The sequence below is a fragment of the Hypanus sabinus genome, chromosome 12 (genome assembly GCF_030144855.1).
Source record: "Hypanus sabinus isolate sHypSab1 chromosome 12, sHypSab1.hap1, whole genome shotgun sequence".
In the NCBI taxonomy this organism is placed as follows: Eukaryota; Metazoa; Chordata; class Chondrichthyes; order Myliobatiformes; family Dasyatidae; genus Hypanus; species Hypanus sabinus.
The window spans coordinates 104,603,921-104,630,926 of record NC_082717.1 but is presented as its reverse complement, the minus strand read 5'-3'; the positions used below and the strand labels follow the sequence as shown (position 1 = coordinate 104,630,926).

General features: G+C 46.9%; 1 protein-coding gene across 4 annotated transcripts in view; it reads left to right on the top strand.

Moving 5' to 3' along the window:
* Positions 1 to 27,006, top strand: part of LOC132403216 (unconventional myosin-VI) — a 253,857-nt gene that overhangs the window by 194,122 nt on the left and 32,729 nt on the right. For all 4 annotated transcript variants that reach the window (XM_059986609.1, XM_059986608.1, XM_059986611.1 and 1 more), the window contains 8 exons: positions 1,260 to 1,355; positions 4,082 to 4,252; positions 11,573 to 11,611; positions 13,745 to 13,838; positions 15,898 to 16,028; positions 20,693 to 20,770; positions 23,551 to 23,680; positions 24,581 to 24,671. In XM_059986609.1, the coding sequence (XP_059842592.1) occupies positions 1,260 to 1,355; positions 4,082 to 4,252; positions 11,573 to 11,611; positions 13,745 to 13,838; positions 15,898 to 16,028; positions 20,693 to 20,770; positions 23,551 to 23,680; positions 24,581 to 24,671 (830 nt within the window). The remainder of the gene's footprint in view (positions 1 to 1,259; positions 1,356 to 4,081; positions 4,253 to 11,572; positions 11,612 to 13,744; positions 13,839 to 15,897; positions 16,029 to 20,692; positions 20,771 to 23,550; positions 23,681 to 24,580; positions 24,672 to 27,006) is intronic.

The window sequence follows — 27,006 nt, the reverse complement described above, 5'->3', positions numbered from 1 at the left end:
GAGCCATGGCTGATCCAGTTCCCACCCGGTCCCAATCTCCTGCCTTCTCCCTGTGTCCCTTCATGCCCTGACTAATCAAGAACCTATCATCCTCCATTTTAAATATACCAAATGACTCGCCCTCCACAGCCACCTGTGGCAACGAATTCCATAGATTCATCGGTCTCTGGCTAAAGAAATTCCTCTTCGTCTCTGTTTTAAGAGAGCATCCTTGCATTCTGAGTCTGTTCCCTCTGATCCTGGACTCCCTCGTCCACTCTGCCTCGGGCTTTCAATGAAATCTGTGCATTCAGTGAAACCCTGCAACACGACACACTCAATTCCTCCTACAGAATTTCTCGCTCCAAGTTCCAACATTTGAATTCTCTTATGTCTCTAACTAAATCACTTGTTAATTGGACGTTTTGCATGTCCCCGAGAGGGTCTCGGGGTGGGGTGGAATGCTGCACCATTGTCTCTACTTGGGGATTGCCCAGTCACGGGCAGATCTGCTGGCAGATCCCAGTGGAAGATTCTTCCCAGTGCCATGATGATTCTGTGTGGGCATTAGGTTGAGTGAGATTCATTCAGGTCTTCGTTGTGTTCTCTGGAGGATCTCAAGCCCTTATTCAGCCAGAGGCTGCAACGAGTCGCTGTTATTTTATTTAGAGATGCATTGTGGAACGGCTCCTTCGAGCCCAACGAGCCGCACTGCCCAGCAAACCACCCAATTAACCCTCGCCTAATCACGGAGCAATTTCCAATGACCAGTTAACCCATGGACCGGTAGATCTTTGGATTGTGGGAGGGAGCTGGAGCACCCGGAGGAAACCCACGCACTCACGGGAAGGATGTACAAACTTCTTAGTCGGAGTCGGAATTAAGCTCAGAACTCCGACATGCTGAAGTGTGATAGTGTCGTGCTAACCACTATACTACCCTGATGCCCGTAACAGTTGTATCTGTTACGAGTTACAACCGATACAAGAAATAATCAAATTGACTTGTGGCGTGACACGCTGGCACAGACGTGTTGCTGGGAGTTCATCTTGTATGTTGTTGTTAGAAGAAAATTTACATACACTCAGTACAAACAGGTTCTTCAGAAAATGTAACCAGTGTTAGAATTGCAATTTTAGGTAGTAACCTGTTGGCATTGTAGTGTGGGTGTCTTTGATAGATAGAATTGGATCCTTTGGTGTGGCCTAACCGAGGTGAGGGGTGTTGGACTGTTATTGTTGTAATATTTGTAAACCAAAGCATGTCTCTTCTTTGCTCAGATTCCTAGAAAGTCCAAACTGACAGTTCATAGGAACATCCGTGATGACGAAGGGTTTATCATCAGGCATTTTGCTGGAGCCGTCTGCTATGAGACGGTAAGCTTTGAATTAATTACATTTGACAATCTTTTAAATCTGTAGATATGAAAGAATAATTGACTCCAAGTCTTGTGTGTTTGTCCGGCAATGGACATAAAAATTATATACACTCAGTGGCCACTTTATTGGGTATTTCCTGTTACTAATGGTGGCCACTGCATGTACATACATCCACTTCAAGATTCGACTTGTGCATTCAGAGATGCTCTTCTGCACACCACTGTTGTAATGTGTGTTTGTTTGAGTTACTCTCACCTTCCTGTCAGCTTGAACCAGTCCGGCCGTTCTCCTCTGACCTCTCTCATTAACAAGGCAGCTTCACCTGTAGAACTGCCACTCACTGGATTTTTTTTCATCTCTCACACCATTCTCTGTAAACTCAGCTTCTGAGATACTCAAACCACCTCATGTGGCACCTTATCTCATTCCATGGTCCAAGTCATTTAGCTCACATTTCTTCCCCATTCTGATGTTTGGTCTGAACAACAACTGAACCTCTTGACCGTGTCTGCATGCTTTGATGCAATGAGCTTCTGCCCTGGGAATGGCTGATTAGATAAATGCGTTAACGAGTGGGTGTACCTAATAAACTGATTTGTTTAGCTCGAGCATAACTTGTACCCAATTTGTGTTCTTGTTCTCTGGCTGTGAAGGCCAGAATTCTGTTAGAATTAGTTTTGATTAATTTCCATGTACACGGACTCTATATCTGATCTTTCACTTTGCTTATGTCCAAGATAAGACTATCTTGCACGAAGCATTTTTAAATCCATTTGCCACCATTTGAATCTGTTAATGCCTTGCACTTTAATGTATCCACCAGTGTTTCTTACAATGCCAACCATCTTTGTGTGATCTGCAAGCAGTTCATCTTCTAGGTGGTTAACAAATGAGGTGGGTCCCCGTGCAATTCCAGTAATCACACCCTGCTAGTGCAGGGCTTCTCTACCATGAACCAATACCATTCAGCAAGGGGTCCGTGGACCCCTGCTTAGAGCACCTTTGGCCCATGGCACTCCACCTATTTCCCAGTCGGGTCGATGGAAATCCCTTCAAGACCATGAGCAGATTAATCACATGCTTTGTGAGCGCAAGAAATTGACACCAACAGACATTTCTCTCTCTAGCTCTTTAGTCACCTCTTTATAAAAATTAAGTTTGGGTTCATTGGACCTTTTACAAATCCATGCTGGTTGTCCCTTGATCGGGTGAGATTTTCAAGTCTTCCCGTCTCCGACATCAGTGAAAGACTCCTGGATTTTCTTGACAGCATTCATTAGTCTAATTGGTTTCTCATGCCACTCCATTTGAAAGGAAGGTATGTCCACGTGACATTTCAAAGGCATAGTGCTGGATGGGACATTATTGAAGTTGAGGTGCCTGTAATATTTTGACCTACTTGTCTCCAGGATCAGATAATGTTTGAATGTGTTATTTTATAGTGCTGTGTCTCTCTCTTCACTTTAGCTTGTTACTTTGGCGAGTCTCTATCCTGAATTCAGTATTAGTTTCTTTGGCCTGCTTAATTCTTGATGTTAGGCAATTGTTCAGTGTTGCCCCATCAGTGGATAAAGCATCCACATTGGTACCCAACACCATTTTATTTCTAATGTGTAAAGCATAGTTATGTTAATTTTCATATTCTCTTTGTTTTGGAGCTCATACTGTATGTTTTTGGGTGGCGGGGTGGAGATATCTTTCTACCAAAGGAGGTGTAAGGTACTCCTTCCCTCCGCTAGCCTGCAGGTCACCGATGCAGCACCTGTTTAACCCCCGATCAGGGTCACATGAAGTCATGGGAGCAGGTGGTGGATGGTCGTGTGAGCAGCCAATGCACATCACAAGTCCTAGTAATGCGACCACTGATGCCAGGCAGACAATCTCTGACGAGTATTGATCGTGGCTGAGGTCACCTGACTTGTAAAGGCACTGCCCAGAAGAAACATTTGCCAAGAACAATCATGGTCAAAGACCATGGTTGCCCACGTCATCCATCATGGCACATAAAAAATGAAATACGTGTTTTATTACCTTGTGTTTCTCTCTGTATCGCATTCTGCCGCTGGAGTATGTGCATTCTCCTGCTTCTAGATGCTCGTTCAATTTGTTTTACACTGCTCTCTTACCCTTCTTTTGCTAGTGGCTTTTTTGTTCTGACAAGTTGGGCTTTTGCTACTCCAGGGAATAGAATGGTTATGTATCGCATTTCTGAATTTCAGTTTATTTTACCTATTTTAGATTTGTCCAATTTACTTTGCTGAAATTCAGAACTTCAGTCATTTTTGTATTCAGGTCCAGATTTACTTGGGCTTACATGTTCTATTCAGCAAATGTTCATGTCTGACTAAATCTGAATCACTACTGATGCTAATATGTCTTTTTCTAGGCTGTAGGACACATTATTGCAAGGAACTAGGCTGAATACACTCAAGAAATTTCCTTGCTCTATGACCTAAATTAATCTATTTATCCCAATCTGTATTGGAGTTAAACTCTCCCCCTAAAGCCACCCTTCCTTTCCCACGTCTATTTGTGCATTGATCCATTTCTCAGATGCGGCGGGGTCTCTAAACACAATTTCCCCCCAGTCAAAAATTCCTTTTATACTTCTTAACCTATCATGTCTTGACGGTCTGCCAGCTCCTAGTTATGTGGTTTTTTTTGTATGATGAGATGATCTTTAATCTGTGAAGAACTTTGGATTTTTTTCTTTCCCCCGGTAGACCAAATTTGTGGAAAAGAATAACGATGCCTTGCACATGTCCTTGGAATCCCTGGTGTCAGAATCAAAGGACCCTTTTGTCCGGAGACTCTTTGAAGGAACCAACAACACAAAGGACACAAAACAGAAAGCAGGAAAACTGAGCTTCATAAGTGTTGGGAATAAGTTCAAGGTAAAATTGATCGGAAAGCTATTATGTTGTAAAGTTGGATAATGATATTTGTAAATCAGAAGTGGGAAACCACTGTTTAAGGACAGTGGAAGGAGGAATGTTTCTCCCCCTAGTTACTGAAAGAGCGAGCATTGGATGGAGTTGTAAAGCCTTTATTGCATTTGAGTATAAACGCATTCGAGCAAATAGTTTGGATCATTTCCATCGATTTGTAGCATTTGCCCTTTAAGGACCTTTTGTAACATTTTGTCTTTGCTGTGATGCATCCTTTGGCACCATTTGAAAACTCTCTCAATAAGAGCAGCCTTGCGTGATTCTCGAGATTGGAAATGTGATTTGTACTCAATGTTATCTTAATGGTACATTTGTGTGAAGGGAATACATTGAAGGGTAGGCATGAAATGTACGTTCTTAACTCGCACGTACAATTGCTCTCCACACTTGTGCTGTTACATTAAGTGTTATTTATACCCAACATATTTATTTAATTTCAATTTTTACTTTTACTTGCCAGTGCTTAAAAAAAATTAAGCTATGAGTGTTTAATGAACACATCTCACATAAAAGTTTGTTTTTTTAAGACCCGCAGTTCAAATTACTCCTATTTCAGACTGAATGAGAAGGGTTTGATGTCTCTGGCTCTGTTCTCGGTGGAGTTCCGCAATCAGCCATGACCTGTTGCCTGTAGGCCTGTTGGTCTAGTTCTCCTCATACATTATGATCTTCTGAATAGGGATCTTAGGCATGAGTAGTAACCCTTGAGCGATGTTTGGTTTCTCCCCTACTAACCAAAAAAGGAATATTGAATGACCCGTCCTAGAAGGCCTTTGACAAGGGGCCGCACAAGAGGTTGCTTAACAAGATAAGAGCCTGCGGTAGTACAGGAACGATACCAGTTATGGATAGGAGATTGCCTGACTGGCAGGAGCCTCTTTCGGTTGGCTGCCAATGACTATTGATATTCCACAGGGGTCGGTATTGGGACCACTTCTTTTCACATTATATACCAATAATCTGGATGACAAAACTGACGGCTTTCTGGGCAAATTTGCAGATGATATCAAGATGCTTGGAGGAGCGGGTAATGTTGAGGTAGTGGGGAGTCTGGAAAAGGACGAAACTGATTGGGAGGAAGGCAGATGGAATATAGAGTAGGAGACTTATGGAATGTAGAAGTAGGATGTGATGCTGTGATTTTGTAGGACATCAGTCAGACCGCACTTGGACCAGCTGGAAAAATGGGCTGAAAAAATAGCAGATGGAGTTTAATTACAGACAAGTGTGAGGTATTGCACTTCAGAAGGTCAAACCAAGGTAGAACATACAAGGTAAATGGTAGGACATTGAGGAGTGCAGTAGGACAGAAGGATCTGGGAATACAGATACAAAATTCCCTGAAAGTGGCATCACAGTCGTAAAGAGAGCTTTTGGTACATTGGCCTTTAGAAATCAAAGTATTTGAGAATAAGAGTTGGAATGCTATGGTGAGGTTGTATAAGGCATTGGTGAGGCCAAATTTGGAGTATTGTGTGCAGTTTTGGCCACCGAATTACAGGAAGGATGTTAATAAGGTTGAAAGATTGCAGAGAAGGTTTACAAGGATGTTGCTGGGACTTGAGAAACTGAGTTACAGAGAAAGGTTGAATAGGTTAGGACTTTATTCCCTGGAGCTCAGAAGAATGAGGGTTGATTTGATAGAGGTGTATAAAATTATGATGGGTATAGATAGAGGCAGGCTTTTTCCACTGAGGCCAGGGGAGAAAAAAAACCAGAGGACATGGGTTAAAGGTGAAGGGGGAAAAGTTTAAAGGGAATATTGGGGGGGGGACTTCTTCACACAGAGAGTGGTGGGAGTGTGGAATGAGCTGCCAGATGAATTGGTAAATGCTGGTTCACTTTTAACATTTGAGAAAAACTTAGATACATGGATGAGAGGTGTACGGAGGGATATGGTCCAGTTGCAGGTCAGTGGGACCAGGCAGAAAAATGGTTCGGCACAGCCAAGAAGGGCCGAAAAGCCTGTTTCTGTGCTGTAATGCTCTCTGGTTCTATTGTCTGCAGCTTTGGAGCCTTATCGAAGAAAAGGTGTGCAGGCATTGGAGAGGTTCCAGAGGAGGCTCATGAGAATGATTCTGGGGGTGAAAGGGTTAACATATGAGGAACGATGGCTCTGGGACTGTACTTACTGGAGTTTAGAATAATGGCGGGGGGGAATCTCATTGAAACCTGTCAAATATTGATAGGCCTGGATAGAGTGGAGATGTGGAGAGGAAGTTTCCTATAGTGGGTGAGTCTGGGACCAGAGGGCACAGCCTTAGAATAGAGGGACGTCCATTTAGAACAGAGATGAGGAGGAATATCCTTAGCCAGAGGGTGATGAATCTGTGGAATTCATTGGAGGCAAAGTCTTTGCATATATTTAAGGTGGAAGTTGGCAGTGTCTAGATTAATCAGGGTGTCAAAGGTATTGGGGAGAAGGCAGGAGAGTGGGGTTGAGAGGGAAAATGAATTAGCCATGATGGAATGGTGGAGCAGACTTGATGGGCTGAATGGCCTATGTCTTGTGGTCTTTGGTGTCACTCTTTGCAGAGACCAATTTTGGGGTCAAATTGAGCTTGTCAAGCCCAGTGTGGTAAGTTTCACTTCTGCAATGGGTGAGGAATGAGACTCAGTCCGAATCTTGGTTTTATTATGCCTTTTCTGTCCGCTATATTTCTTGGTCTATTGTTCTTGAAACATCCATCACCTGTCAAACCTGGACTTTGTCCTTCTGAACTCATCAGAACTGTGGGATTTTATTGCCACTCGCTAAACGTTAGTCTTTGTAAACCTGACGCATGTAGATAGTGCATTGGATTGTTTTTTGTTTGTGTGCCACACTCTGCCAGAGCCTCGGTGACCATTTCTTTTTTTTCAAGTGGCTGTCTTGGAGGAAAGATTCTGTGAGTGGTCCCCCACATCCTTCTCACAGCGCAGTGCTTTTTTTTAATCAGAAGGCCGAGTTGCAAGCTTGACACTCAACCTGGCACGGGTAGAAAGCGCGTCCAGTCGGGAGCGGCCCAACTGGATTCGAACTCGGGAACCTTCGCTCCGGAGCCCAGAGTTGATGTCACTGCGCCACCAGCCGGCCATTGGATTGTACATCACTATAAACTATAGCAGCACAGGTCAAATCAGAAACTAAAAGCCTAGCTCAGGGGTTTTGTACAATTAAAATCTTGATTAGTAATCTTGTACATGATAATCTTCTGTGTCTTTAAATTTAATTATTTGAAGGATAATTAATGACTTGAACATTTCAGATTCTAGAGGGAAAAAACAATGTTAAAATACCAAGGGTGTTATCTGTTGTGCTCATTTCTTGCCTCCTTTTGCCCTGTGCTTGAATTTCTGATTCATTCTTCTAATCTCTCTTCTGCTTATAGTACAGCTGCCTTTCAGCCCTGATCTCTTTCACCTGGCTCCTGCTCCCTTTCCTCAGTCTGCTGGTATAATCTGAGCTGTTCCAGTTCAGGATGAGTAGTGGAAATAATTGGGAGGTTGGGCAAGCACAGTAGCCAGCAGCCAGAGACATCAGGTAAATCGTTCCTCTAGCAACTGCACGTCTGTTATGGGTTGCCTTTACCCCCGTCATTTTAAATCTTTCCACACAGATCAAAGCCTCGGGAGCTTACACACAGTAGATAACTATTTGTAGTGATAATCAAGCCTTTCTGTACAATGTGTAACTTCTGTGTGTCTATTCCCTCATCCGCCAAGACGCTGTTTTCATATTTGCAGTTAACATTCAGCATTAAATATACAGATGTTTGAATGGTTCAACACTTCAATTTAATATCAGAGTGTGTACAATATACAACCAGAAATTCTTACTCTCTGCAGACATCCCCGAAACAGAAAAACCCCAAAGAATGAATGACAGGAAAAGCAATAGAACCCCAAACCCCCCTCACCTTCCCCACACAAAAACAGCAGCAAAGCATCACTCCCCCCCTCCCACCACCACCACCACCACCCAGCAAGCAGGCACTAGCAAAGCCCCCAGAGCTAACGTTTGCAAAATTATCAGATAATCCTAGTCTTCACCCTGAGCAAAGGAATGCAGCTGCTCAAACGCATCTTGTTTTATTTGTTAATTGAGATACAAGGCCCTTTGAGCCAGGCCACCCAGCAACCCCTGATTTAATCCTAGCCTAATCACAGGACAACTTGTTACCTGGGTTTCAGCACCTAGGTCACAGGGAAAGATTGAACAAGTTAGGTCTTCATTCTTTAGAGCGTAGAAGGTTGAGGGGGGACTTGATCGAGGTATTTAAAATTATGGGGGGGGGATGGATAGAGTTGACATGGATAGGCTTTTTCCATTGAGAGTAGGGGAGATTCAAACAAGAGGACATGAGTTGAGAGTTAGGGGGCAAAAGTTTAAGGGTAACACGAGGGGGAACATCTTTACTCAGAGAGTGGTAGCTGTGTGGAACGAGCTTCCAGTAGAAGTGGTAGAGGCAGGTTCAATACTGTCATTTAAAGCAAAATGTGATAGGTATATGGACAGGAAAGGAATGGAGGGTTATGGGCTGAGCACGGGCCAATGGGATTAGGTGAGAGTAAGCGTTCAGCATGGACTAGAAGGGCCGAGATGGCCTGTTTCCGTGCTGTAATTGTTATATGGTTAACTTACAGTGATCTGTTCTTCAGATTGTGGGAGGAAACCAGAGCACCCAGAGGAAATCGACATGGTCACGGGGGGACGGACAAACTCCTTGCTGACAGGGAATTCACGGCTCTGTGGAATTCAGCGTGGGTTCCGCAATGTGGAATTTCCAGATCAATAACTTGTCCCGGGCGGGAATTTCTAGCATGTAGAGGGGGAAGGATGGCAAGTTGTTATCATTAAGTAAAAGCTCACCAGGAACGGAACAATATATTTAATGTATTGATTCCTGCCGATGAGTGGTCATCTTACAAGTCAGTGTTGTTGCATTTGTGGTCCTTGCGGTAAAGTATCATCACACGGGGGAGAAAAACACAAATACAAGAGTGAATCAAAACTAACTGACTAATAATATTGAACTGTGAATAGTTCAGAAAGCTCTGTAGACCTCTAAATGTTTAGAATGTATTTTCAATCTTTGCTGCTTTGCTCGTGTTTCACCAATTGCTGTTATTGGGATTTAGCTCCTGCTTTCGCAACATAGAAGACATTTCATCACGTCTGTGCCAACTTTAGAACATTCCCATCAATTCTATTCCTTTTTTCCCCTTTTCCCTTATATGTCCATAACTCCGTCTTGCTTCCCACACCAACCATCTTCACTGAAGGCAACTTGCTTATTGCCCATTACAGCACTGGCATTTAGGGCAGCAATGAAGGTCCTCCATGCCTGCTGGTGTTCAGCTCTTCCTTCTTCATGTCTGCAGCCTCTTCTCACTACTGTCAGTCCCGGGTGGAGTCTCTGAAATGCTGTCACACTCAGTTAGTGAGTTCTTCATTGCTGCTTCCCTAACCATCTTGTTTTGCCAGTCAGGGTTGTGGGCCCTGGGCTAGACCCCCCCAAACCTGGAGGGCTGGTGGACCACTCCTAGTCTGGCCGCTGCCCCTTGACCTGTTTGGCATGGGTGACCCTACCAAGAGCTAAAGCATAAAGCCCTCATTCCGGCCAGCGTAGCTCTCTAGGTCATTGAGGCTCCAAAGCCCACGGCAAGGTTGTGGTCCTCTTGGGGGAGGGGCAATTTACAGAAGCTGATTGAGAGTTATGCTGACTGGTAGGTTTTGTGAAAGGAAACTGGAGCTTCCCCCCCCCCCGCCCCCGACCTTCTCCTCCACCCCATATGGCAGTCAGAACTCTGCCCGAGGTCAGGGTTGAACCGGGTCACTGGACCTGTGTGTAGTTCCACCAGCATCTGCTGGTGTGATCTGAGTTGTTCCAATCCAGGGTGAGTAGAAAAGCAGAGACAAAATGTTAACCACTCCTCCAGCAAATATACATCACCGTCGTTAAATGGCCATTTTATTTCCCGGGATACCGATGGCGGGTGAGCTTTACAGTTGGCCGTGTCAGTTCACGTTTATTTTCGATCCCTGGGTCCTTTTAGTTCAGGAATGAGCTTTGATTCATTGATTCTTCACAACCGTGGATTTTAAAGTTTAAACAAAGATACGAGGCAGATGAGAGAGAAGAAATTGGAGAGATTCAATAAAAAGACGGAAAATCTATCGCCTTTATAATCCAGATACCAGGTAACTACTTGGATAGCAGAATGCAAGGAATAGGTCATGTAATTAAAGATATGTATAATCTGCTAATATTTAGCCAATGAAAAGATGTATGTAACTGCTGTACCACATTCTGCCAGTAAGTAATGATGAGCCATTACTATTTGAGTTTGCTAAAAATACAAATTATGTCAGCAAATAACTGACAATGCAAGATTTTACTCTTGCATTAATTCAGCCAGTATATTATAAAAAAGGTATAAAAACCATCCAATCCCAGCAGCTATGGACGCAGAATAAGGCCATTTGGCCATCAAATCTCCTCCATCATTCCATCATGGCTGAGTTATTCCTCTCAAACACATTCTCCTGCTGTCTCCCCGTTGTCCCTACTGTTCAAAAACTACTAAACTCTGCTTTTAATACCTGAACTTGATGCTTTCCTCACCCATTCTCCTCCTGTACGCTCTTCCAGCAGGATTGACTGAGGAAGAATACTTGAATGGCGTTCTTCTTTCTTCCCCCACCCCCTCACAAAAGTCCAAGAAAGTTGGGGTGACTGTGCTCCTCCCACAGCTCAGCATGGATAATGAGAGTGAGTCTGGGATTCCTTGTTCTGCACGGCTTGTTGCAACACAATGCCATCTCCCTAGCCACTCAGCTAGCACCTCTCTACCAGCTTTATTCCTCGACATTTCTCAGCCTGAGTCGCAAAACCCCCCCCAGAGCCATCGTTTGGGCCAGCTTGTTAATGGCCGACCAATTTGGTGTGCAAAGGGTTAATTCGTGGGTGCTGCTCAATGGCCCCCCACAGTGTTCGACTGCATGCTGCCCCTCCACCGTGCCCACACAAAATCTGATGAAAATCGCCGGCCGTATGCTTTTGTATTGCCGAGGGTTTTGTCAGTGCATCACAGCTCATTGTATACCAAGAAAGGGCAATTTAACACTTCGTGCCTTACCAATCTGCTTTGCGCCATGTTATGGTAAACCCAGTTAAACACATTTACTTGAACTGAAAGTTGCACCCGTAACTATTTCCGAGTAGGGATTTGGCCCCAAAATGCACATTGCTGAATTGTTTTGTTTTCCTTCCCATTTCGCAGACTCAGTTGAATCTGCTGCTGGAAAAGCTACGCAGCACGGTGAGTACTCCTTGTCACGTTAGCCTGTTACATAAAATGGGGGTTGTGTTCCGTCGTGGATGAGCGGGACATTCTGCTTCCTGGTCGGACAGAGGGAACATCCTTTAACCTGAGTTTCCAGAGAGATCTCCCTTTTCTGATGCCAAGATCGCCCCAAGTGACTGACGTTTGGAAGGACGGCCCTTGTTGTGCTCATAAGCATTGGTGACTGTAAAATGGGAGGATTGTTCATTGAAACGTTTGGTTTGTTCGTGAGTTTCAGAGAGCTGCTTGTGCTATCGCCTCCCGGTCTGAGCACTTTGTGACGTGGTTGTGTTCCTTAACTATCCTCAAACCATCAGGGAGCAAGCTGGGGATGGACGGCAAATGAGGTTTTGCTGATAAACTCCTCGCCCCATGAGTGAAGTAAACTAGTTGAATTTCAGTCGCGTAAAAGGCACCGGAGGAGTTCCAGCAGGTCAGGCAGCAGCTGTGGAGGGAAATGGACAGTCGACCCTTCGGGTCACAGCCCTTCAATCAGGTTCCGATGGAATGTCAGGTCCTTTCTGCCTACAGTTACTCTGTTGTTCTCTCTGTCTTCAAGCTGACAGTGCCGCTGGGTAAACTAGAGATATCAATCCCACTAGGCCAATGGGATTAGCTTAGTGGGTTTGATATCACTAGCAGGCAAGAGGTCCATCAGTCCTGGTTGATGCCCAAGGGGCAGCGAGGGGTTGAGTCACAGCTTACCGGGAGAGAGGTACCACTGGTGGGGGAAGCAACGTATCAGGCTTGTCTTCATGTTTTCAGAACTGGGTTTAATATCTCTGGCATATTGTCATGAAGTTTGTTGTTATGTGTCAGCTGCACGTTGCAATGCCTAATGAAAACTAAGTTTTCTGGTGGGGAAAGTAGCGAGGGTAGTGATCGTGGGTTCAGTGTTCGTTCAGAAATCTGATGGCAGAGGGCAAGAAGTTGTTCTTGAATCACTGAGCGCGTGTCTTCAGGCTCCTGTGCCTCCTCCCTGATGAGAGCGATAAGGAGAGGCATGTCCTGGGTGATGGAGGCTGCCTTTTTGAGGCGTTGCTCCTTTAAAGTGTCCTGGATGCTGGGGAGCCCGGCGTCCTGGGTGCTGGGGAGCCCGGCGTCCTGGGTGCTGGGGAGCCCGGCGTCCTGGGTGCTGGGGAGCCCGGCGTCCTGGATCCTGGGGAGCCCGGCGTCCTGGGTGCTGGGGAGCCCGGCGTCCTGGGTGCTGGGGAGCCCGGCGTCCTGGGTGCTGGGGAGCCCGGCGTCCTGGATGCTGGGGAGCCCGGCGTCCTGGGTGCTGGGGAGCCCGGCGTCCTGGGTGCTGGGGAGCCGGGCGTCCTGGGTGCTGGGGAGCCCGGCGTCCTGGATCCTGGGGAGCCCGGCGTCCTGGGTGCTGGGGAGCCCGGCGTCCTGGGTGCTGGGGAGCCGGGCGTCCTGGGTGCTGGGGAGCCGGGCGTCCTGGGTGCTGGGGAGCCGGGCGTCCTGGGTGCTGGGGAGCCGGGCGTCCTGGGTGCTGGGGAGCCGGGCGTCCTGGATCCTGGGGAGCCCGGCGTCCTGGGTGCTGGGGAGCCCGGCGTCCTGGGTGCTGGGGAGCCCGGCGTCCTGGGTGCTGGGGAGCCCGGCGTCCTGGGTGCTGGGGAGCCCGGCGTCCTGGGTGCTGGGGAGCCCGGAGTCCTGGGTGCTGGGGAGCCCGGAGTCCTGGGTGCTGGGGAGCCGGGCGTCCTGGGTGCTGGGGAGCCGGGCGTCCTGGATCCTGGGGAGCCCGGCGTCCTGGGTGCTGGGGAGCCCGGCGTCCTGGGTGCTGGGGAGCCCGGCGTCCTGGGTGCTGGGGAGCCCGGAGTCCTGGGTGCTGGGGAGCCCGGAGTCCTGGGTGCTGGGGAGCCCGGAGTCCTGGGTGCTGGGGAGCCCAGCGTCCTGGGTGCTGGGGAGCCCGGCGTCCTGGATGCTGGGGAGCCCGGTGCCTGAGCGTACAACTTTCTGCAGTTTGTTTTGATCCTCTGCACTTGCCCCTCCCCCATTCCGGATGTTTCTGCGGCCAGTTAGAGTGCTCTCCACGGTGCACCTGTAGAAATTGTGAGTGTCTTTGCGGGCATACTTAATCTCCTCAAATGTTTTTTTTTTAACCAGGGCTCCAGCTTCATTCGATGCATCAAGCCCAACCTCAAGATGACAAGTCATCAGTTCGAAGGGGCGCAGATCCTCTCTCAGCTGCAGTGTTCAGGTTCGGAGACTTGCTGTACCTTTGGTTTGATCGAGTGGGTGCAATGGCCAACTCTGAGTGAGTGCCGGGTCCCTCGTCGTCCTCCACCTCTCCCCCAGCTGCTGTGTTCCTGTATCGGTAGGGTCTGGTCCGTGCCCTCGTAACCCCTCCTGCTCACTGACCTTCGGGTCCTGCCTCGGTCCTCTAATTGTGGCACCGCTGCAGATACCCGTAATCAGAACATCTTCTGCCGTTTGGGAGTTTCCACTGAACGATGATGAGCCAGGATACCTTCAGCCCGGTCTTGATGGAACCGAACTGTGGGTTTTTGATTCCTGAGGTACCGGCTCCTCCATGGTTCTTTCCCGAGAGCTCTCTGCACCCTGAACTGCTTGTGAGCCTGTTGTGAGCAGCAAGCGTATGTGAGAGCGTCCCGGAAACGGCTGTGATGGGAGAGGCAGCGGGCACAGGCCGAGCAGCCGCCAGCCGGCCTGGCTGCCCAACGCCCCCTGCTCATCCCAGCCCCTGACTGTTGCAGCTCGAGTAGAGCTTGGGGAGAGAATGCCCGTTCCCGGCTAGCAAAGGATGCCTGCGGCTGGGGAACATGTCCCAACAGTCTCCCAAGCACTTGCTCATGCATCTCGGGTGTCTATCCTGTTGGGCGTTTGCGACCTGGGCAGGGCCTACACTTGTGGTAATTTGATTCCACCAATCCCACTTGCAGCCACCTACGTTGAACACCAAGAGCCTCACTGGGGCTCAGCGTCCTCCGTTCCTCCTCTCCGTTGCGGCTTTCCACCTCCCGCCACCGTAGCGTGCCTCTTCCCACCAAAGCCTCACTTCATGTTGGACCTGTGTTTTCCTCTCTGTAAAGTGCAACTCGGGGAACCTGCCCCAACCGCTGCTTCGGGCTGACACTGTCAAACCCAGTTCTCCTCTGTTCTGCAAAGTCAACACACCCGTTCTGTTCCACCCCCCCCCCCCCCCCGAGAGGCAAAAAAAAGTTCACATTGATTGGCTTTTTCCTGAAGGTTTGGTTTTTGGGGTTTTTACTGTATATTTTGGGTAGCTGGGTACGCTCCAGTTCAGCACAGCTTTATTTGTGGCAATAAACACAGACTGCTGGAGGAGCTCAGTAGGTCGGACAGCGTCTATGGAGAAGAGTAAACAGTCGACATCTTACAGCGGAGACTCTCCACCAGAGCTCATTGGTGATCATCAAACCCTTCAAAAGGAGCCCCAATGTGATGTTGTGGGGGTGGAACTGGACTCTCTGACGGTGGTGTCTGAAAAGAGGATGCTGTCCAAGTTGCATGCCATCTTGGACAATGACTCCCATCCACTCCATAACGTACTGGTTAGGCACAGGAGTACATTCAGCCCGAGGCTCATTCCACCGAGATGTAACACTGAGCGTAATAGGAAGTCATTCCTACCTGTGGCCATCAAACTTTACAACTCCTCCCTCGGAGTGTCAGACACCCTGAGCCAATAGGCTGGTCCTGGACTTATTTCCACTTGGCATAATTTACTTATTATCATTTAATTATTTCTGGTTTTATTTTGCTGTATTTCTATTCTATTATTGGTTGGTGCGACTGTAATGAAACCCAATTTCCCTCAGGATCAATAAAGTATGTCTGTCTGTCTGTCAGTCAATGCTGCCTGACCTGCCGAGTTCCTCCGGCATTCTGTGCACGTTGCTCTGGGTTACCGTCATCTGCAGAATCTCTTGTGTTTATTCAATTCAACTTTAATTGTCATTCAACCATACATGAATACCCATGAATACAGCCGAATAAGAGTGCTACTCTTGGACCAAGACGCAAAACACAGTACCAACAGTCACACACAGACACAGAAGATAGGAAACACATTTTGGCATCACAGCCACGTAATAAAAGATCCAAACTCGAGCCAGTTGACCACAGTAGAGCTTGTCTTCTGCTCCTTTATTCATGGGGCAGTAAGGAGGTAAGGTGACCGGGTCTGGAGTTCACGTGCATTTGGGTTGCTTTGGACACGTCACGTGTGTGTCATGTTCTGCTCTCAGAGGTCTGTTTCTCTCTCTGTTGTGCAGGTATGGTGTCTGTACTGGACCTTATGCAAGGAGGATTCCCATCACGTGCTCCGTTCCATGAGCTTTACAACATGTACAAGAAGTACATGCCTGAAAAGCTGTCCAGGTTGGACCCCAGGCTCTTCTGCAAGGTATTGACCAGCGTTGAACTTCTCTCAGATAGTCGTACATCTTGTCAGGTGACTTAGCAGGGGATGGCACCGAACGATTTGAGCCTTGGTGGTTAGAAAGGTTGGTTTCCGTTCACGTGATTTTCTGGGGTGAGAGTACAGCACTTTGTCTTGCGTTCCCTGGAGGGGGAAGGAGACAGATCAGTTACAACCATCTTCAGTGCACAGAGGGCTGAAGAAGACTTTCTCTCCAATTAGCGAGAATCAAGGAGTCATACAGAACAGATACAGTCTCTGTGGCCATTTGATCCGTGCCAAACAAGACTCCCGTGTATGCTAGTCTCATTTGCCCGCATTTGGACCTCATCCCTCTCAATCAGGCATTCCCAACCTTCTTTCTGTTGTGAGTGCCTTCCATTAATCGAGCAGTCCACGGACCCCAGGTTGGAAACCCGTGCGATCTTTCCTATTCAAGTTCCCCTTAAATGCTGTCAATGTATCTGCCCCAACTAATTCCTCTGGCAGCTTGTTCCATGTACCAACCATCCTCTGGATGAAAACTTTGCTCCTTGGGTACCTATCAAGTCTCTCCCTTCTCACCTTAAACCTATGCCCTCTAGTTCTTGATTCGCAGTAACTGCATTTGTGTCTCTCAGTGGTATATTTTGTTACAAATCAGCAACAATGAATATATGGTTTGAGACAGGTTACAAATAAAACATTTATTGAACACTGAAAAAAACCCAAAAGTAAACAAACGATTAACTTAACTGGAAGTCGGCTGCGATACGGCAGCTCAAACAGTTCTTAAAGCGAGAATGCAAAAGCAGTTTTTGGAAGTAGTAATGTGAAAGTCCGAATGCTTACACAGTCTGTTAAAGGAGAGACTTCATGAAAATGATGTAAATTCTCTTTCGTGGAGTTACTGCTGATCCCAGCCAAAGTATGCTATTCCCCGGAGGATTTACGATCGAAGGAAGTAAAACGGCTTAAAGACACTGACCTTTCTTTGATGGAACTTTGTTTTCAACCCTCTGCTCTTCTGGCAGAACAGGGGTTATCATGGATACTCGTTACTAATTCCTCGTGCGAAGATTAAACAAAGGTCGATTCTGTTTCACCGTCGACATTAACTTTCCCAATCCTTCGGGATTTCCGAACTCCTTTAAAATCTTCACTCTCCACTGACCAAAACTGGCAGTATTATAATGAAACTGCCGGCAATAACCTTTGAGACTTAAAGCAGAGAGTAAAACTCCACTTTTAAATGAAACTGCGTCATAATATCGGAATACGCAGCAACATGGAGTCAGTGGCGAATTCAGCCACGAACTGCCCACGTCACAGGGAAGGGTTCTCCTTTTATGCCCTGTTGAAAAAGAACTATCACATGACCTCTGACTGGTGGGAAAATGACATCACTCCACCATCACAAGACCATTACCTCATCTCCAGCATAACTTCAATTACATCATAGTCAGGTGACAGGTACAAGATACCCACGGGTACGTAGCAATACAGCTCTAACTGATCACCTGCGCTCTGCTGAATGAAATCCCAGTCTGCTCATCCTTTCCGTCAGTCACTTGAGTTTGGGCAGCGTCCTCATAAATCTCTGCCCACTTCCAGCTTAATGGCATCTTTCCTGTAGCAGGGAGACCAGAACTGAACGCGTTGGTCAAAGTGTGGCCTCTGACGTTCCAGCCTCTGTACCCAGTGCCCTAACTGGCAGGGGCCGGCATGCTCGAAGGCTTTTCACTGCCCTGCCTTCTTACGACGACTGACACGAGATCGGCAGCTTGGGAGATGAAGGCGCGGTAACGCGGCGGTTAGTGTAATGCGTTCCAGAGCCAGTCCACCTGGGTTCAATTACAATGTTGTCTGAAAGGAGCTTGTATGTTCTCCCTGTGACTACACCGATTTCCTCTGGGTGCTCACGTTTCCTTCACAGTCCAAAGATGTACTGGTTAACTGGTCAATGTAAATCGTCCTGTGGTGAGGCAGGGGTTAAATTGATGGGTTGTGGGTGGTGCAGCTCACTGGGCCTGAGGGCCTGTATCTCTAAATAAGTAGGTGGGTGGCTGGGTGATGGGTTGGATGAATGCCTTCTATTTTCACTGGGCTTCCTGCACCCAGAGAAACAGACTTGAGATTCCCCGTGCCCTTCTGAATGCTGCTTCTCCAGTTTAAACAACGACAGGCCAGGGGTTCCCATGAGTCAGTGAGGGGATTATGCCTGTTGAAAGAGGCTTTGTGGATTTCTTGATGGGTTTCCTCTGTCAGTCACTGATCTCCCGCTGAGGGTGAATTGAGAGTGGAGAACCTGTTTCGGAGGTCTGGTGTCACGTTTGTGAACGATGTGGTGTACCCACCAGTTGCAGTTGGTCTCGATGCGGGGGCATGTTGAAGTAAGACCAGACACGGTGGTTGGTTGGTTGGTTCATGTACCCTGTCACTGGTTTTGGAGAATTTTGCCAAGATAGCATTGGTCTTGGCTCCTCCGGTGCTCTGAGATGCCCGCTGTAGATGACTCTTGTTGGAATTAAATGGGAGAGCAGGGTAGACCGTGAGCTTTCTGCAAAGTCTTAATTATTAAACACAGTTTTCCATAGGGGGCCAAAGGTTGTGCCGGCAAAATGGAGAGACAGGAGAATCTCGTCACTGATGCCTTCCATCAGTGGGGGTGGCACTCTCGTTGTGGGAAGTCCACCTTTTCGAAGATCTCCTTGTGGACCTTTATGCTGTGGAGTACTGCAGTGGAGACAGATTGGGGTATTTATCATAAGGCCCTTTCTCTTGGACGTTAAAGTGAACGAGACAATGATGATTTGGGATGCGACCTCTGGATGTGTGCAAACACAGGTGTTGCCTGTGTATTGTAGCCAAGATTGGTTACCTTATCTCAAGAGTAGAGGCAATGTAGTTTACCCGTCTACCGACAGGTCCACTGTCATCTCCTCCTCTTCCCAGGGGAGGGAGGTAAGGCTCTGAATACATGACTGGAAGTTCCTTTCTGCCAGGCTTTAGAACTTCAGCCAGAATGCTGTCTTCCCCCAGGACCATGTTTTCTCAGTTGCCATATTTCTTTCCAGCTGCAGGTTGACTTTGGGTGGTGATGAGACTGGACAGAATTGGATAACTGTGGAAGGGTGAAGTCAGGGTCACTTGTGGCAAGCTGGCAGTTGCTTGAAGAGTCCCTCAGAATGCTCCTTCTTGGCAACTCTTGTCGCTGCTGAGCTCGAGTCCTCTCCTGAACATCGTTAGAGTGGAGGTTTGGGGTGTGACTGGTCTTGACAGCGCCAGAGAGTGCAGGCACGTCATAATTATCAGCAGGTTGTTTCTTCCGAGTTCCTTCCATCTGCATGGTTTTTATGATAGACCTCAAACCTCGCCTGTAGAGCTGCCTTGCTTCCTGTTGAGATCACCTTTTATTGATTGTTAATGAGCTTACTGTCGGGACTCTAATCCGAGCCCGAGAGCCTGGCAACGGGAGCGTAGTGGTTAGCACAACGCTTTACGGTACTACCGACCCAGGTTCAATTCCCACTGCTGAATGTGAGCGCTTTGTACGTTCTCCCTGTGACCGCATGGGTTTCCTCCGGGTGCTCTGGTTTCCTCCCACAGTCCAAAGATGTGCCAGTTGGTTTGTTATTTGGTCACTCTAAATTGTCCTGTGATTAGGCTAGGGTTAAATTGGGCGGCACAGCTCGAAGGGTTGGAAGGTCTAAATCTGCGCAGAACCTCAATAAATGAAATGAAGAGTCTCTTCATGGGGAAAGTCAATTGGAATTCATGGTCCTGATCCTGGTCTACCAGACTCTTGAGATCTCTGAATAATTAACAGGGCAAGTCTTGCTTGGCATTTCCAGTAAGACTATATCTCAGTTCAAGGAATTAAACACTTGTGTGAGTTACAACCACATCCCCCTTCCTCACAGCAATACCTGATCATCAAGGTTAACACGTTTCATGTCAACAGCCAACTTCACAATAGCTTTAGTCAGTCATATCATCTGGCATGCCATTGAAAGACTTGGGGGTGTCCTTTTGAAAGCTCTCCTTAAGGTGAATGCAGAAGTTCCCGAAGTAATAGCCGTCAGAAAACAGGGCAGTTCTTGCACGTACTTCTTGATCAGTGTCACTCAAACAGAATCAGGATACTTGATGCTTGAGTGGCCTCGCTGTATTCAAATTAGTTACAGCGACTTTTTGTCAGCACTGTCAAAAGTAACTGGTCATCTGTAAAGTGCTTTGTGAGCATCTAAAGACGTGGAATGTCTTTTTTCAGTATTTGGGATGAGCTGCCAGATGAAGCGGTTGAGGCAGGTACATTAGCTACGTGTAAAAGGTAATTGGACGGTAAATGGATAGGAAAGGTTTAGGGCAGGGGTTCCCAACCCTTTTTTATGCTGTGGACCAATATCATGAGGCAAGGGGGTCTGTGAGCCCCTGGTTTAGTGGGATAGAAGTCAGATACGGGCAAATGGCATTTAGCTTAAATGGGAACCTGGTTGTCTTTGACCGATAGGGCTGAAGGCCATGTTCCAATGCTTTATGCCTTTATGAGTTCAGTTATTGGAGAAAGAACATGAGCAAGGCTGAGGGTGGGTGGCACCATTCGGAGTTATCCTGGTGAGCCTTATCGGCTTAAGCATAACATGTCATTTTCCCCTTTCACTCCCCAGGCACTGTTCAAAGCCTTGGGCCTCAATGAAAATGATTACAAGTTTGGTCTTACCAAAGTCTTTTTCCGGCCTGGCAAGGTAAGAAGCTATGAGAACTGGAGTCTGCTTTCCTCTGTAATGATGTTGCATTCACAGGCTTGCCTGACAGTCTCAGATAATGGCTTCTTCTGATCCAGTCGACGAATGGAGTTGTTGAATCTCATAAAGCCGAAGTCCAGAATCTGGTTCCCTGTTCCAATCCTCCTTAGAGAGAGTAACGTGTAGGGGCTGAGAATGGGCTCCTTCATTCAAACTAAAGCCAAGAAGCTTTGAGGAAGGGTTAAGGAGGAAACTGACCAGTTGATAATTTTGAGTTTAATTTGTGGTTACTTATTTTCGTGTAATGCATACAAAAAGGTTGGATTGCAGTCAGTCCTGCCATAACCCTCCGAATCTCTTTTGCACGGCTTTGTGTCATTTCTGCAGCCATCCCCCCCAGTAACAAACGCCATTACAGAAAGATTGGTGCACTTCCCAGCGATGCTCCCTGATCGTCGTTTGACTGCTGGGTGCTCAAAGGCCTTGAAACATCTTCTCCAATAAGAGACGCTTGAGAACCATTCAAATAAATCAGAAATTCCTGGAAAAAAAAGGAGTTGCCAGGACTTGAGAGCTGAGTTATAGGGAGTAGTGTAATAGGTTATTTCCTGGAGACTGAGTATACAAAATTGAGGTGCATCAATGGGGGAGATGTAAGCAGGCTTTTTCCACTGAGGGTGGTGAAATTAGAACTCGAAGTCGTAGGTTATGAGTGAAAGGTTGAAAGCATTTACCACGCTCTGGGTAAACTTTTTACACAGAGAGTGGTGAGTGTGTGGAATGGGCTGCCGGCAACTGTGGTGGAGGCGGATAGGATAGGGTCTTTTAAGAGACTTGTGGATACATGGAGCTTAGAAAAATAGAGGGCTATGGGTAACCCTAGGTAATTTCTAAGGTAAGGACATGTGCAGCACAGCTTTGTGGGCCGAAGGGCCTGTATTGTGCTGTAGGCTTTCTATGTTCATGGGAAACTTGATTTGTCACAGTAGCGTACCGTTAGCGTCAGAGCACTAAAGTTTGGAGTTAAACTCCGGTGTCCTCTGCAAGAAAGTTTGTACGTTCTTCTGGTGAGCAAGTGGGTTTCCTGCAGGTGCCCTGGTTTCTTGCCTTGGTCCAAAGGCGTTACTGGTTAGTAGCTTGAATAGTCATTTTAACTTTCCCTGTAATCAGGCCAGGGTTAAATAGGTGGATTTGCTGGGTGGCGTAGTTTGTTTGGCCGGAGGGGCCTATTTTGTGGTGTACAGTGAAAGTAATTAAACAAATAAACAGACTTCACTCAGTGGGTGGTGGGAGTGCGGAGCGAGCGGCCAGCAGAAGTCATTGCAGGTGTGATTTCAGCATTTAAGAGAAATTTGTATCAGGACATGGATGGGAGGGCTATTGAGGGCTAGGGTCGATGGGACTAGGCAGAATTGACTAGTTTGTGGACTAGATGGGCCAAAGGGCCTGATTCTTTGCCCATGACTCTATCATACTATAAGGTGGCTCAACCTTCTGGAGCTCATTTATAAGCCTAAAGATGAAGTAAATAACGATGAGAACAAAACCACACTGTTTGTTCAAGGTGGCCGTTAAGCTGAGGAGTGCATTTGGCTAAGCTGATCCCCTTTGCTCTCTGTGGTGGGGCAGGACCAGTCTGGAGCCCTTTTCCGTTTTGAAAGGGTCTGGTGCGCCTCTGACCTGCAGTATGTCGGGGCCAATAGAGCCAAACTAACCCACGAACGTGGTTTGGAAGCTGGTTCTCCCCTGAGCTATGTGCAAACCTAATCTACTTTGTTCTTTTTGCAGCGTTTGCTCCTATCTGTTCTTTAATTGGCCTTGGTATTGTTTTGTTGGTATCTTCAAAGATAACGGTGAAATAGATGTGCATTAGGATAATAAGCGATTGGGCTTGTAAGTCCTGGGACCTTCATCGTCCCTCAGGCAGGTTGAGAATATGAAATGACAAAAGTAGGCTGCTGGGATTTGTTCTGCTGCATGTGTGTTTTAACAAAGGAAATCACTCATCAGTTTTGAATTGTCTGCATTTGGGAGGATGCCCCAAGGATCAGCTACATTTGAGCTATTTATCGACATGTATTAGGGATTGTCTGAAGTGTGTTGATCAAGGCAAGACATGCAACAAAAAACAACATTCAACAATTATAAAGAACAGAGAATTATTTAAAAATAATGTTAGCAGTTAAAGTATGGATATGGAATAAAATGTGCATAAATACATAAATGTCATGTATTTACAATGGAAAGAACCTTATATAAAAAAAAGTGGTTTAAAGTGTTTACAATGAAGTGATGGGGAAATAGATATAAAGGGGTTGGGAGCTAACTAGAACAGTTACCTGGGGGAAGATACATTTAAGATGATGTGATGTTCCTGTAGTAGCTCTACAGCACTTCCCAGTGCATTTCTATACAGAGGAAAGAGGATTCTGTGAGCCCTATCTATGCTTCTCATATTATAAACCTCAACAAGGTGTTCCCTCAGCCTCTGCCACTGTAGAGAAAACAGTCCCTGTTTTTCCAACCTCTCCTTTATAGCACGTGCCCTCTGATCCGGGCAGCATCCAGGTAAACTCTTCTGCGGTCTCTCTAAAACCTCCACATCCTCCTTATAATGGGGTGACTGGAATCTCTGCTTTAAGGTCAGCAGTTCACATCGTTGTTGGTGAGTGCCTTTAAAGAGTGTGCAGAAGAACGATTGCACACTAGGTCAGTCGGGAGCTAAAGGTGAAAATGGTCGGAGGCTGACTGCTAATTTCCTTTGAATTATGTTTGCTCAGTTTGCAGAGTTCGATCAGATCATGAAGTCCGATCCTGAGCACCTGGCGGTGTTGATGAAGCGTGTCAATCACTGGCTCATCTGCAGCCGGTGGAAGAAGGTCCAGTGGTGTGCGCTGTCCGTCATTAAACGTAGGTCTAGCGTTTCAATGGGGCTGGCATTATTTTACATCGAGCCACTCACCACAGCTGCATTTAAAATGGTTTTCTAGATCTGATTACAAGAGGCAGCTTTGGGAATTTTTGTGAATCAGTGTGATGTCATCAGGCAGTTCTTTACTTCAGAACATTCCCACCATTCCGGTTTTTGTGAATCGGTGTGGTGTCATCGGAACATTCCCACCATTCCAATTCTTATTGCTTGATTTTTCATTCCGTTGCCTTGGCCAGCACCAGCAGGTTTGGCGTTTAACACCAATCGCTGATCGCCTTGGGGCCGAGGGTGGCACGGCGAGTAGATCTGCTGTCTCAGGCTCTGGTGATCAGGGTTCATTCCTGAGCTCAGATGCTGTCAGTGTGGAGTATGCGTGCTCATCCTCCGACCACGCGGGTTTTGTTCAGACGCTTCGCTCTCCTCCCACGTCTGGGTTGGCAGGCTAATTGGTCACTGTAAGTCTGGGGAAGGGGGAGAATAAAATGGGTTGGTGAAGGATCAGTGGAAATGGGTGGGTATGGTCAGCACAGATTTTGTGGGCTCATTGTTTTCTGATAGGGCTCACGGCAACTATGGGAACGCCGCCTTTTCTGGTGCCAAGAGGCGGGATTACTTTTCAAATTTGCTTCTTTGTCAGTCGAGGGACCTCTAGTGATCATGTTTAATCCCAAAAAAAGAGGTTAAAAAATTAAATAAGTAGTGCAAAATGAGGGGGAGAGAACTATTGAGGTAGTGTTCACGGGTTCATTGTCCAGTCAGAAATCCGATGGCGGAGGGGAAGAAGCTGTTCCTGAATTGTTGATTGAGTAGAATGCAAAAGGTGCGTATAGAACTACACACGATTTATTAAAAGAGTTTTATTCTATTTATTGCCGCAGTGAAGAACAAGATCAAATACCGAGCGCTTGCTTGCATTAAGATGCAGAAGACAGTCCGCATGTGGTTATGCAAGAGAAAACACAAGCCACGGTTAGTGATTCACTTTACAAATAGGCTTAAGTGGTCAGATTGTTTGATCTCTTGATTGCGGTGGACTGGGCAGGAGTTGCTTCTAGACTTCCAAATCCCTGTGTGGTGTTTCACCTTGTTTCTATAACGCATTCTAGGATAGGATAGAACAGTAACGAGTCCACAACATTGTGTTGAGCTAATTAGGCAAAGGATACCCATTTCCTCTCAGGCTGCGCATCCATTCTCTGCATATCCAAGACCCTCTCAAACACCTCCAATGCATCTGCCTTCACGGCATCTCCTGGCAACGCACCACTCTCTGTGTACAAAGAAAAATTATCTTTACCCACATGTCTCCTTTGAACTTGCCCCCCTCTCACCTTAAATGCATGCTGCTCTAACATTTGTCTTTTTGCCTCGTGGTGGGGAGGTGGAAGGTGCCAGCGGTCTGTGCTTCCTTCTAGATTTATAAACCTTTATCAAGATGTAGATAGAAGAGAAGCCTACCTGGAGCTGGGGGTGGTAGGGCATTTTTAATAACATTTTAGTGGGTATCTTTAACAAGTGCTTGAATGAGCAGATCTCACAGGGATCTTGCATTAGTTCAGAAAAGTGACATCAGTATGGGTTGGCACAGACACGGTGGGTCAAAAGCTCTGTTCCTATGCTGTGCAGTTCTTCTGCTCCACGTATAAATAGTGTAAGTGTTGAATTTTTGAAATTAGACGTACAGTAGCATCTCCCCCTTCCCCCCCCCCCCCCCCCAGCCATGACAATGAGAACTACCACTGGAGAAGGTGCTATATCACATCCATTGTGTTTTGCTCACTATTTGTCAAGATGGTGGTTGTTGGAGATATAACCGTTGCATTCTATGAAGGCTCCGGACAATACCTCTGTCCAGCTAAGTGTGCTGTCGCATTTGCTGTTCCTGCGTTCTATATAATAATCCAGCAAGAAAGCACAGAGAAACGGGTAGAAACACAGACTTTCCAAAGTCTCAGCAGGTCAGGCAGCATCTACGGTGAGGGAAACGTGTGCAGGAAAATCTTCACCTTTGTTAGCTGCACACGGTACCTTCAAGCAGCCACAGGGGATGGAGCACCTTGCACACCCTCTCTCCCCACCAGCCAGAGACACATCACACTCCTTCCAGAATGGCAACGGGTGCTCAGCGCTTCTCATCAGCGAGTCAGGCGCGCACAGGTCGACGGCTTCACGGAAAGTTTCTGTTCTGCCCACCGGTGGCCTGTCACTTTAATTCTCCCTCCCGCTCCTCAGCATCAGAATCAGATTCATTAAAGCTGATTTAGATGACATGACGCTTGTTGTTTTGTAACAGCAGAACAGTGCAAAGGCATGACACTGCTATAAATTACAAAAATAAATAACATGAATAAGAACGATGGTGCTCGTGGGCTGTTCAGAAATCCGATAGCAGAGGGAAGGATGCTCTTCCTGATCACCGAGTTTGGGTCTTTAGGCTCTCGTAGCCCCTCCCCGAGAGCAGTAATGAGAAGAGGGCATGTTCTGAATGGAGACAGTCCTCACTGCCACCTCCCATCTCGAAGATGTCCCCTGTTAGGGAGGAGTGTAACCAGGCTGGGCTGTCTGAGTCTTCACCCCTCTGCAACCTCCATACTTGGCACTGATGCAACCAGTCTCCTGGTGAAGGGTCTCGGCTGTGCTTCCCCCATAGATGCTGAGTTCCGGAGTCACCCGGAGACGCCCATGGAGTGAGCACTGTTTTAAATTCGGTCTAAAACCTTTACTTTTTTAACCTATGATCACCCTTATTTAACTTATTTTTACCTACACCAGAAGATTCTTGTTACTTTTTTAGACTTTAAGAGGGTACTCTGAATTTTGAAAAAATGAGTACTGAAATGGCTTTAAGATCTAAAAGGCGAGACCCTGGGAAAGATTCTAACGGCAATGGAAAGATGCTGACTTCTGCTAGAGTTTTGTGTGTGAGGCTCTCTACCTGACATCTTGTAAGAGTCTTTGGTGGCGTACAGAATCTCCTCAAATTCTGAACAAAGTAGAGCCTCCTGTCTTGTTGAAATAAAGTTCCGAATAAGCTCAAACATCCACATCTCGTCTAACCAGTCTGACTGGGAAATGGGAATCGCTTCCTTACAGCCCAGTGTCCATGTTTTCCTTTCTTCTCTCGATTCATAGTCAGTCAATTTCAATCATCTTCTGGTGTTTAGTCTGCCAGAGCTCTTGACGCAGGGTTTTGACCGGAACCATGCCCCCCTCCCCAACCCTCTAACGGAGACACTCGATCCACCGAATTCCGACAATGGATTGTTTGTCTGCTGGCCTCTGTTTTGCCCTCTTCCCTGGTCCC